This window comes from Bos indicus x Bos taurus, chromosome 16 (assembly GCF_003369695.1).
Source record: "Bos indicus x Bos taurus breed Angus x Brahman F1 hybrid chromosome 16, Bos_hybrid_MaternalHap_v2.0, whole genome shotgun sequence".
Lineage (NCBI taxonomy): Eukaryota > Metazoa > Chordata > Mammalia > Artiodactyla > Bovidae > Bos > Bos indicus x Bos taurus.
Window position 1 is genome coordinate 78,484,423 of NC_040091.1, and position 12,203 is coordinate 78,496,625.

The 12,203-nt window shown below is 47.1% G+C and overlaps 1 protein-coding gene across 1 annotated transcript in view; it reads right to left on the minus strand.

Moving 5' to 3' along the window:
* The window catches only part of KIF14 (kinesin family member 14), a 49,652-nt gene that overhangs the window by 25,194 nt on the left and 12,255 nt on the right, over positions 1-12,203 (minus strand). The window contains exons 4-11 of the mRNA XM_027565809.1: positions 12,018-12,105; positions 10,255-10,353; positions 6,107-6,159; positions 4,997-5,027; positions 4,468-4,575; positions 3,221-3,337; positions 2,257-2,372; positions 476-648 (exon numbers count right to left, since the gene is read on the minus strand). Of these exons, the coding sequence (XP_027421610.1) occupies positions 476-648; positions 2,257-2,372; positions 3,221-3,337; positions 4,468-4,575; positions 4,997-5,027; positions 6,107-6,159; positions 10,255-10,353; positions 12,018-12,105 (785 nt within the window). The remainder of the gene's footprint in view (positions 1-475; positions 649-2,256; positions 2,373-3,220; positions 3,338-4,467; positions 4,576-4,996; positions 5,028-6,106; positions 6,160-10,254; positions 10,354-12,017; positions 12,106-12,203) is intronic.

Below are 12,203 nucleotides of genomic sequence, written 5' to 3' on the forward strand. Positions count from 1 at the left end.
GGGACGGCAGGTGCGAACCAGCCCTGCCCCGGCACACCGTACCCATAAGGACTGGGGACAGAGATCAAAGGTTTTCCCAGCTGGAATTCAGAAGACCTACGTTTAATGGAAATGGCCCCACTGGTAGAAGAGAGCAGATGCAAAGGGGGAAAGACTGAGCGGGAGCCAGCCCGCACCCGAGGGCGCCATGCACCATCGAGCCGCGGCGGGAGGGACGCAGGGCTGGGGAAGCGCGGGCTGCGGGCGCTGAGGGCGGGGCGGCCGCTGCTCCCAGAGCCCCCCGGCCCGCCCCATCCCCGGCCCCGCCTGCCTGCTCCCTGCGCGCTCGGCGCCGGCCTTCCGGGAAGGTGACGAGGCGCTGCTGCAGCCAGCCTGAGAGGAAAAGCCTCGGCTCTAAAACCGCTTATTTTCACGACTGAGGTGAGTGAGTGAGACGAAACTCCCGCCCAGCGCCCTTCACGTCCGAGCCGCTCACCCCGGATGAGGCCGGCGCTCAGGTCCTCGTTGACCCTGGCGGCGGTGACGATGCTGCGGGCCTGCGCCGCGTACCTCAGCGTGCTCAGCGTCTCCTCCACGCTGCTGCCCGCCGGGCTGACCGTGGCGACCATGGCGGTTTTCGAGTTTCCGCTCAGACTCTCCTTCAGCAGCCTGCGCGGAGAACAGCCCCCGTCAGACTTGGCGTCCGCGGTGACCTCACGACACCGGGCGCGGGGCGGGCGCAGCGCCCAGCGGTGACCTCGCGACACCGGGCGCGGGGCGGGCGCAGCGCCCAGCGGTGACCCCGCGACACCGGGCGCGGGGCAGGCGCAGCGCCCACCGCGGGACAGCGGGCCCGGCGCCCCCTCACGCAAAGGCCGCGGGCAAGGCTTCTGGACTCGCAGCTCTGCGTAGGTCTCTGAGCACTTGATTTCCTCCCACGCTTTCTATATTGTTTTGTGAAACAACAGTCTGTGCAGAGATTTTAAAATGTGGGTAACTATCCTATCCTTAGTGAAATTCCTCTCCGCGCACTAGACTGGGAACTGCTTCAGGGAGGGACCGTGCTGGTGGTCTTTGGGTTTCTGGAGCCACCATGAGGGTTCAAAGCACCTGCTTGGAAGTGCAGAAAATGATGGATGAACATTATAAACACAAATTTTGTTCTCTGTTACTAACATACGCAAAACCCTTATTTGAGAGGGGAAAAACAAGCATGAGACTAAAAAGCCTATCTTTACGAATACAGAATGAATCAGTCTCAACTTTCAAAAGTTATTCTTAATTTTCAAGAGGCATTAAAGAAAATCAGACTGTTCTCTGACAGGTTTTGAGGTGGCGATTACAATATAATAAAGTATATAAAGATACGCTGCTGTCAAGGAGAGAGACGTCCTTCTCAACACTGAATATTAAATCTACACAGATGTAATCTAAATGGAACATATCTGAAGTTACATACACACTCACTCATGAATACTTTTTGAACCAGCCAGTGTGTGCTGAGCTTCACTTTACACACACAGTCGTGTGTCTGGTGACACCACATGTGCTCAAACATCAGGCACGAATAACAGCAAACACAGAACAGAGGCCGACATGACGCAGCACACACCGCGCATCAAGAGCTTCTGTGTGTGCAAGCTCAGTTACACAGCCATGCCCGACTCTGCAACCCCATGAAGGGACTGCAGCCCCGGTTCCTCAGTCCATGGGATTTTCCGGCAAGAATACTGGAATGGGTTGCCATTTCCTTATCTAGGGGACCTTCTCAGTCCAGGGATCGAACCTGTGTGTCTCCTGTCTCCTGACGGGCAGGGGGGCTCTTTGCCACTGCACTGCCTGGGCAGCCTCCCAGAGCTTTACACCCACCATCGACCCTCACCATCCCAGGGGCTCAGTGCTGAAGCATCTGCCGGCCAACGCAGGAGACTAGGGTTCAGTCCCCGGGTCAGGGAGATACCCTGGAGGAGGAAATGGCAACCCACTCCAGTGTTCTTGCCTGAGAGTCCCATGGACAGAGGAGCCTGGTGGGCTACAGTCCACCAGCAGACTGCAGTCAGGTATGACTGAGCGACTGAGCACACACACACACAACCCTAAAAGACAGGTCTGGATATCCCCTTATTACAGGCGAGGAGACAGGTGGGGGACTAGCAAGGTCAAGTCCAGGTAGCCTGGCTCTTGAATCCATACGAGAGTTACATGAGCCGGTCTATGCCCCTTTCCCACACTACTCTCTGTATCTTGTACATTCTTTACTCTTCAAGAGCTACTTGCCATGTGAGGACAGACTCGCGGTAAGGAATGAACACGCTCCGCCCGCCAGCCTGCTCGGACAGTGCAGAGATGACCTTGCCCAGGGTCAGCAGCGACTTGTTAATGCTCACACCTTCCTGGGGACAAGATCAAACATTTTAATCAAACGTAACTGCTCCAGAATAAATTTGTTTCACAAAATATATTTCTTCCCTAATTGCTCCTTGGAAGAAAAGCTATGACCCACCTAGACATCATATTAAAAAGCAGAGACATTACTTTGCCGACAAAGGTCCATCTAGTCAAAGCTGTGGTTTTTCTAGTAGTCATGTATGCATGTGAGAGAAGGACTATAAAGAAAGCTGAGCACAGAAGAATTGATGCTTTTGAACTGTGGTGTTGGAGAAGACTCTTGAGAGTCTTCTTGGACTGCAAGGAGATCCAACCAATCCATCCTAAAGGAAATCAGTCCTGAATATTCATTGGAAAGACTGATGCTGAAACTGAAGCTCCAGGACTTTGGCCACCTGATGTGAAGAGCTGACTAATTGGAAAAGACCCTATTGCTGGGAAGGATTGAAGGCAGGAGGAGAAGGGGAGGACAGAGGATGAGATAGTTGGATGGCACCACCAACTTGATGGACATGAGTTTCAGTAAGCTCCGGGAGTTGGTGAAAGACAGGAAAGCCTGGAATGCTGCAGTCCATGGGGTCACAAAGAGTCGGACCTGACTGAGCTACTGAACTGAACTGATAATCACTGAATAAATACTTTCTTTCAGAATCTACAAATTTCCTTTGGATTCAAAGTCTACTGTTTCTGAAAGCAATCATAACCAAGAACTATGGGTTCCTTTTTGAGCCTCAGACTGCAGTCTATGAAGTGCAGGTTCAGAGAGGGGTTTTTTTGGTTAAGTATGCTGAGCTTGTAATCTCCTAAAAACAAGGCACAGGACTGAGCTTCCCAACAGGAGGCGGCACTTTACCTTCAGCCGCTCCCCGCTGGTCCCGGTCGCTGAGCACCGCTCGCTGCCAGCCAGGTCCACGAGGTTTATGCGGCTCCGAATTCTGTGGTCCAGCTCCTCCCCCTCCACAAATTCTGTCTGGAGCAAGAGGGCATTAAAATAATACATCATAAGTTCTATCATGACTTGCCATCACCATAAGTCTGCAAAACAGGAAGTTACACAAGATTGCAAACACAAGGGATAAAGACACTGTGCTTCCTTGACTCCATGACAGTTTATCAGAACACACCGAGCAGTGCTTAGACTATGCCAGAATAAGAGAGACGACTTTAAAGGGCTAAACCCGTAACTACTCAGTTACATGAAGCAGAATAAGAGAGACGACTTTAAAGGGCTAAAGCCTGTAACTACTCACTTACATGAAGCAGAATAAGAGAGACGACTTTAAAGGGCTAAACCTGTAACTACTCAGTTACATGAAGCAGAATAAGAGAGATGACTTTAAAGGGCTAAACCCTGTAACTACTCAGTTACATGAAGGAAACAACAATAAATAGAGAAGAAGTGTAATTTATAAAAGCGTTGTTTATCCCAGCACTGAAGTAGCAAAATGTTTAAAAGCAACATAAATGTCCAACATCAGAGAAAAACCTGAGGACTTTTGATAGTCAAAGGAATACTATGTAGCTATGAAAAACAATATTTTGCAAATAATTTTAAAGGCATGAAATTGTTACAGATTTTGTAAATTTGTGATGTGTGATTGTAAAACAATTGAAAGATTATATACCAAACTGTTGAGGGGGTTTATCTGAGTAGTGGAACCTATGGCTAAATTTATTTTGGCCCTGCTGGGTCTTCACCGTGGCTCATGGGCTTCTCAAGTTGCAGCATGCAGGCTCTAGAGTGAGACAGCTCAGTAGTTTTGGTGTGCTGGGTCTTAGCTGCAATATATGGAATCAAACCCGGTCCCCTGCATTGGGAACGCAGAGTCTTATCCATTGGAACACCAAGGGAGTCCCTACATTATCTAAAATCCTTTACTTTCTGAGATGTCTTTTCAAACACAAGTATTATGTACTATTGATAATATATTACCATCCACTGATATGACGGGAGTCATCGTGTGTATGCGCTAAAACCCAATTATGTTACATACTTATGTGACTATGCTTTTACCTTTGATTTAAAGGAGGAAATAGGGACAACATACAACTTGAATATAGCAGGCATCTTTCCTAAGAAAGCCCTCAGCGACGTGGTACCTTGGCCTGCGTCATCACCAGCGTGAGCACGGAGTGAGAGCGTGAGCTCTTGTCGTTCATGCCGGTGGCCGCCGTGGCCTTCTGCTTGTTCCCCAGCTGCAGCCAGACCTGGCGAGGAAGGCGGGCCAGAGCTCAGATGGTGCCAACCAGGGCCAAGTGTGAAGCAAGCACATATACACACACCAATAATCACTTTGCAAAATAAAATTATCAATACATATTTATTTACTCATTTGTATTACCATTTTCTAGCTGTTCATTTTCTCTGTCTCAGAAACTTAAATCAGAAGTTAATACCGTGAAAAGGTTATTTCTACAACTCTAAACTGACATGATTATCAATTTGTTTTTAGTTTAGAAAAGTAATTCTTTTTATTAAAGTTTACACAAACAAAATCAACTGATTAGAAATTAACAAGATTAACCTTTTATTTATGAGAACAGCAAGTAAGGGGAAATATTCTCATAAGTATTTATGACTCTGATCTTTCTATCTAGTGGAGAGAAGACAAAATACAATCAACCTTACCTGGATATCAGAATGAGAACTGACAACATTCCTATTTTAAAAAAGCAAAAAGACAAAATCCATTTTACTGATGATCAATCACACTCCTGCTCTTATAAAAGAACCACCTTTCAATTATATAATTATTCCATGGATATCACAATGGAATAGATATTATTATATTGATTTGACAGTCATTTTTTCCATTCTATAAGGTAGGAAATAAAATATAATGCTTTAATTCTATCAAATTTTTAAAAATATGGTTTTTCTTAATATAATGAAGAACCTTAGCATTTGAACATTGGAATATCCAAGTCATGAGACCAAAACATAAACTTTAACCCCCATGTTGGCACAGGTACCCGTATACACACATAGGGTGTGGTTCGGCAAAGGTGTATGTACAAGTACAGGCACGCATGGGTGTGGGTTTGCGGGTGTCGTGGGTCTCAGCACAATTCCAGATTTACTAAATGGAGTTAAATCTTCTCTCACCACTTTTCTGTTCCCTTAAAAAAGCATTTGGAGTTGAAAGCCAAACACATGACTGTCAGCATAGTTCCAACTCTAAGCACTGAACTCGGCACCTCCTCCCCTCCGCGGCTTCCAGAGACACATAAATCAAGAGGCTTGAGAGGCAGGCTGAACTCAGTGGGTAAGCGGGGGAGAGAGAGAGAAGTCAGAGAAGGTGACTTCCACTCGGTGTGATCAGTCCTCTATGAGAGCGCTTCACAGGCGCCCTGAGAGAGAAACACGAGAAGCAGCTAACTCTCCATTTAGAAAGAGGAAGGATGTCTAACTGGAGAGCACTGAGGCCACAAGACAACTGGGAGGCAGCGCCTCCCGGCTGGGGGGGACACTCAGGAACACAACAGGCCGTGCCCACCAGCCGCACGCACGTTGACAGGCCCCGCCCGCCCACCGCCCGTGCACACGTGCACAGGCCCTGCCCGCCCACCGCCCCCACTCATGTGGACAGGCCCCACCCGCCCGCCACCCAGGCTCACGTGGACAGGACCCGCCCACCCACCACCCATGCTCTCATGGACAGGCCCCACCCACCAGCCACCCAGGCTCACGTGGACAGGCCCTGCCCACCCACCACACCGGCCCGCATGCCGCACTCACGTGGACAGGCCCTCGACGTAGGGACCCGAGGCCGGGTGCTCCCGCACTCGCAGCTGTGGGAAACACAAGCTGCGTTAGCACAATACAAATATTCTATATAAAATGGACTTCCAATCATCTTTTTTTCTATATTTTGAGTCTACAGTAAAAAGACTTGTCTCCACTTTGCCCAGAAATGAACAAAAGGTTCTCACAGAAACACAGCTAAGCTGCAAGGCACCAGGAAACTGCCTCAGGATCACAAACCAGTCGCATTCGCCGCGTCCGACAGTAGATTTACTATGACACCAAATACCTTACAGGTTTGTTACTCTCAAGTCCTGCCACGGCTACTGCTCATGTGCTTGTAAATGGCTTTCAACAAAACAATTAATTTCAGTTAACATCTTCTTTAGTTTTACATTATACATTTTACACTTTATGAGCAGAAATTTTAAAACACATAGAAGTCTTAGAAGGAAATGCCAAGTTTTGCTTAAGTCTCTGCTGCTGCTGCTGCTGGTGCTAAGTCGCTTCAGTCGTGTCCGACTCTGTGCAACCCCATGAACTGCAGCCTACCAGCCTCCTCCATCCCTGTGATTTTCTGGGCAACAGTACTGGGATGGGGTGCCATTGCCTTCTCCCACTTAAGTCTCTAGATGCTGCCAAAGGCAGACGGAGTGACTTAGAGCAAGCGACCTCTTCAGATTATAGTTTCTCAATCTCCACAGTTCTTTTCACAACTAAAAATTTTTTCATTATAATAGGTATTTAAAAAGTTTATGCCTTGTGAAACTTTCTATTGCATAGAAAATATTATCTATAAGACATCAGCTTGCTAAATAATCCAGTGAAATACATATTCTTAAAAAAAAAAGTTTTCTTAAACTTCTACTTTTTTGGCTTCACAGACTTTTAGGCATTTGATATTTGACATGTGCGATCCAACTAAATCTTGGAATATATGATGTTTAATATTGACACAATACTTAAATAAAATGAGGTTACAGTTAATAACTCATTTAATGTCCACTAAGAATAATGTTCATCAGATTATCACGATGGTGTGATCACTGACCTAGAGCCAGACATCCTGGAATGTGAAGTCAAGTAGGCCTTAGAAAGCATCACTATGAACAAAGCTAGTGGAGGTGATGGAATTCCAGTTGAGCTATTCCAAATCCTGAAAGATGATGCTGTGAAAGTGCTGCACTCAATATGCCAGCAAATTTGGAAAACTCAGCAGTGGCCACAGGACTGGAAAAGGTCCGTTTTCATTCCAATCCCAAAGAAAGGCAATGCCAAAGAATGCTCAAATTACCGCACAATTGCACTCATCTCACACGCTAGTAAGATCAGATCAGATCAGTCCCTCACTCATGTCCGACTCTTTTCGACCCCATGAATCACAGCATGCCAGGCCTCCCTGTCGATCACCAACTCCTGGAGTTCACTGAGACTCACGTGCATCGAGTCAGGGATGCCATCCAGCCATCTCATCCTCTGTTGTCCCCTTCTCCTCCTGCCCCCAATCCCTCCCAGCATCAGAGTCTTTTCCAGTGAGTCAACTCTTCGCATGAGGTGGCCAAAGTACTGGAGTTTCAGCTTTAGCATCAGTCCTTCCAAAGAAATCCCAGGACTGATCTCCTTCAGAATGGACTGGTTGGATCTCCTTGCAGTCCAAGGGACTCTCAAGAGTCCTCTCCAACACCACAGTTCAAAAACATCAGTTCTTCGGCACTCAGCCTTCTTCACAGTCCAACTCTCACATCCATACATGACCACAGGAAAAACCATAGCCTTGACTAGACGGACCTTTGTTGGCAAAGTAATGTCTCTGCTTTAGAATATGCTATCTAGGTTGGTCATAACTTTCCTTCCAAGGAGTAAGCGTCTTTTAATTTCATGGCTGCAGTCACCATCTGTAGTGATTTTGGAGCCCCCAAAAATAAAGTCTGACACTGTTTCCACTGTTTCCCCATCTATTTCCCATGAAGTGATGGGACCGGATGCCATGATCTTAGTTTTCTGAATGTTGAGCTTTAAGCCAACTTTTTCACTTTCCACTTTCACTTTCATCAAGAGGCTTTTGAGTTCCTCTTCACTTTCTGCCATAAGGGTGGTGTCATCTGCATATCTGAGGTTATTGATATTTCTCCCAGCAATCTTGATTCCAGCTTGTGTTTCTTCCAGTCCAGCGTTTCTCATGATGTACTCTGCATATAAGTTAAATAAACAGGGTGACAATATACAGCCTTGACGAACTCCTTTTCCTATTTGGAACCAATCTGTTGTTCCCTGTCCAGTTCTAACAGTTGCTTCCTGACCTGCATACAGATTTCTCACGGGCAGATCAGGTGGTCTGGTATTCCCATCTCTTTCAGGATTTTCCAGTTTATTGTGATCCACACAGTCAAAGGCTTTGGCATAGTCAATAAAGCAGAAATAGATGTTTTTCTGGAACTCTCTTGCTTTTTCCATGATCCAGCGGATGTTAGCAATTTGATCTCTGGCTCCTCTGCCTTTTCTAAAACCAGCTTGAACATCAGGAAGTTCACGGTTCACATATTGCTGAAGCCTGGCTTGGAGAATTTTGAGCATTACTTTACTAGCGTGTGAGATGAGTGCAATTGTGCAGTAGTTTGAGCATTCTTTGGTATTGCCTTTCTTTGGGATGGGAATGAAAACTGACCTTTTCCAGTAAAGTAAAGTAGTAAAGTATTTACACACTTACACACTAGTAAAGTAATGCTCAAAATTCTCCAAGCCAGGCTTCAGCAATATGTGAACTGTGAACTTCCTGATGTTCAAGCTGGTTTTAGAAAAGGCAGAGGAACCAGAGATCAAATTGCCAACATCCGCTGGATCATGGAAAAAGCAAGAGAGTTCCAGAAAAACATCTATTTCTGCTTTATTGACTATGCCAAAGCCTTTGACTGTGTGGATCACAATAAACTGGGGAAAATCCTGAAAGAGATGGGAATACCACACCACCTGATCTGCCTCTTGAGAAATCTGTATGCAGGTCAGGAAGCAACAGTTAGAACTGGACATGGAACAACAGACTAGTTCCAAATAGGAAAAGGAGTACGTCAAGGCTGTATATTGTCACCCTGTTTATTTAACTTATATGCAGAGTACATCATGAGAAACGCTGGACTGGAAGAAACACAAGCTGGAATCAAGATTGCTGGGAGAAATATCAATAACCTCAGATATGCAGATGACACCACCCTTATGGCAGAAAGTGAAGAGGAACTCAAAAGCCTCTTGATGAAAGTGAAAGCGGAGAGTGAAAAAGTTGGCTTAAAGCTCAACATTCAGAAAACTAAGATCATGGCATCCGGTCCCATCACTTCATGGGAAATAGATGGGGAAACAGTGGAAACAGTATCAGACTTTATTTTTCTGGGCTCCAAAATCACTACAGATGGTGACTGCAGCCATGAAATTAAAAGACGCTTACTCCTTGGAAGGAAAGTTATGACCAACCTAGATAGCATATTCAAAAGCAGAGACATTACTTTGCCAACAAAGGTCCGTCTAGTCAAGGCTATGGTTTTTCCAGTGGTCATGTATGGATGTGAGAGTTGGACTGTGAAGAAGGCTGAGCGCTGAAGAACTGATGCTTTTGAACTGTGGTGTTGGAGAAGACTCTTGAGAGTCCCTTGGACTGCAAGGAGATCCAACCAGTCCATTCTGAAGGAGATCAGCCCTGGGATTTCTTTGGAAGGAATGATGCTAAAGCTGAAACTCCAGTACTTTGGCCACCTCATGCGAAGAGTTGACTCACTGGAAAAGACTCTGATGCTGGGAGGGATTGGGGGCAGGAGGAGAAAGGGACGACAGAGGATGAGATGGCTGGATGGCATCCCTGACTCGATGGACGTGAGTCTCAGTGAACTCCGGGAGTTGGTGTTAGACAGGGAGGCCCGGCATGCTGAGATTCATGGGGTCGCAAAGAGTCGGACACGACTGAGCGACTGATCTGATCTGAACAATAATGTTGGGCTTATTCAGTAAGTGGCAACACAGTTAGACCGCACATGGAAGCATTTGCTATCATGTAAGAGCACTGCAGTAATTAAGCCATGTACCATCTTGAGAACTAATATCATTCTATGCATCAATAAAAACAAATTAAAAACACTTAAGTTTTTAAATCTTACCGTTTGCTTTCTCTGCCCATTTTCACCTTTACAAACAAGAAGGTCATGAATCCTCTCATTGTAGACTTCAAAGAAGCTCATCTCAAGGTGGTAGCTGACCTAGCAGAGACGGAAACAAAGCAAGCAGTTTACCTGAAAGTCCTTGCGCTTCTTACACCTCAGATCTCTTAAGGCTGTAGGATCCCCATACAAGGCCTTCCCAGGTGGCTCAGGGTAAAGAACCCGCCTGCCCAGGCAGGAGACAAGAGACCCGGGTTTGATCCCTGGGTGGGGAAGATCCCCTGGAGGAGGAAACGGCAACCCCACTCCAGTATTCTTGCCTGGAGAATCCCTCGGACAGAGGAACCTGGTAGGCTACAGTCCATGGGGTCGCAAAGAGTCGGACACAACTGAGCGACTTAGCAGGCAGCACACATGCACACCTCTCCATATAAAGAACTCTTACAATTCAAAAACAGAAGACAAACAATCAATTAAAAAACAGGCATGTCTCCAAAGCAGATGCAGAGTCAACAGGCACAAGAAAAGGTGCCCAACACTGCAGGTCAGCAGGGAAAGCAGGTCAGAGCCACGGCAAAAAACCACTCACACCCACGAGGACGGCTGCGATCAAGGAAACGGAAAATAGAGAAGCTGCTCAGAGTTGGAATCGGAACCTCTGGGGCTGCGGGTGGGAATGTAAAATGGTCCAGGTGTCGCAGAAAACAGCTGGCAGTTCGTCAAAAGGTTCAGCATAGACTTACTATATATAACCCAGCAATTTCACATCTACCCAAAATAATTACAAATAAATTCAAATAAAAATTAGTCAAGAAAAATTGTTCACCAATATTCATAGCAGCACTAGATAGTGGGTTGGCCAAGAAGTTCCTTTGGGTTTTCCATCAGATGGTATAAATCAACTTTTTGGCCAACCCAATAACCAAAAGATAAAGACAGCTAAGTGTCCATCAGATAAGTGTCCAACAGCTAAGTGTCCAACAGATGAAGTGTCCATCAACAGATGAATGGATAAAGAGCACGCGGTGTATACATACAATGGAATACTACTGAGCCACAAGGAGGAACGAAGAGTCAGTACCTGCTGTACCCTCATGAACCTCAGGCTGCAGATACTCCATTTACAGGAAATGTCCAGAACTATAGGAAAATTACAAACTCCCAGACTACCCTCCCAACCAACCGAATCAGGATCTCCAGCAGCTTTTCAGCAAGTAAACACACACACACGTGCACACATGCACACGACCGCCTCCTGACACATTCCAGGGGGCTCTTGTCATCAAGCAAACATGGGAAAGACTGGTCCTGCAGGCTGCCTGCAGACAGCTGACGGCAGGCGGGACTGGGTGAGGGCGTGGGCCCCCGGTGCCTGGACAGGGCGGGCGCGAGCAGCTGGGGCCACAACCCTGGGCTGAGTGTGCAGGCCGCTCCCCAGCCTCCTGCTGCTGCTGGCATAACACTGACCCTGCTGTCCTCAGGGAGGGCCGTGGCCCCCGACTGCAGACACGCACGACCGGGCGGGGCTACCCGCACAGGTGGTAGAGCCAAGGAAGCGGAGAAGCCCGAGGGGCCCCTCCGTCTCTGCCCACCGGGAGGAACCGCACCGCGTCTGAACCCGCTCCCCACCCCCGTCCCAGGGCCCAGGGGCCAGAGCGCGCGCCGTCTGCGGAGTCGGCCTCGGTGGCCACGGCTCCGACTTTAACTCGGTCTGCCTGTTCTCTACTCAGATACGAAGGCTTACAGAGACCATCAGAACATACCTCTTGGGTTTGTTTTTTGGCTATTTCAGCAAAAAGATCTTCACAAAATCTTGGAATTATTCCTGGTTCTTCACTAAAGCCCATCATCCTAGAAAATACATTTATGAGTTGGGGGGAGTAAAACGAATTAGGTTTTAAAATTCTTTGAGGGGAAAGTAAACCTAAATTTCCTCTTTTATAAAGTGG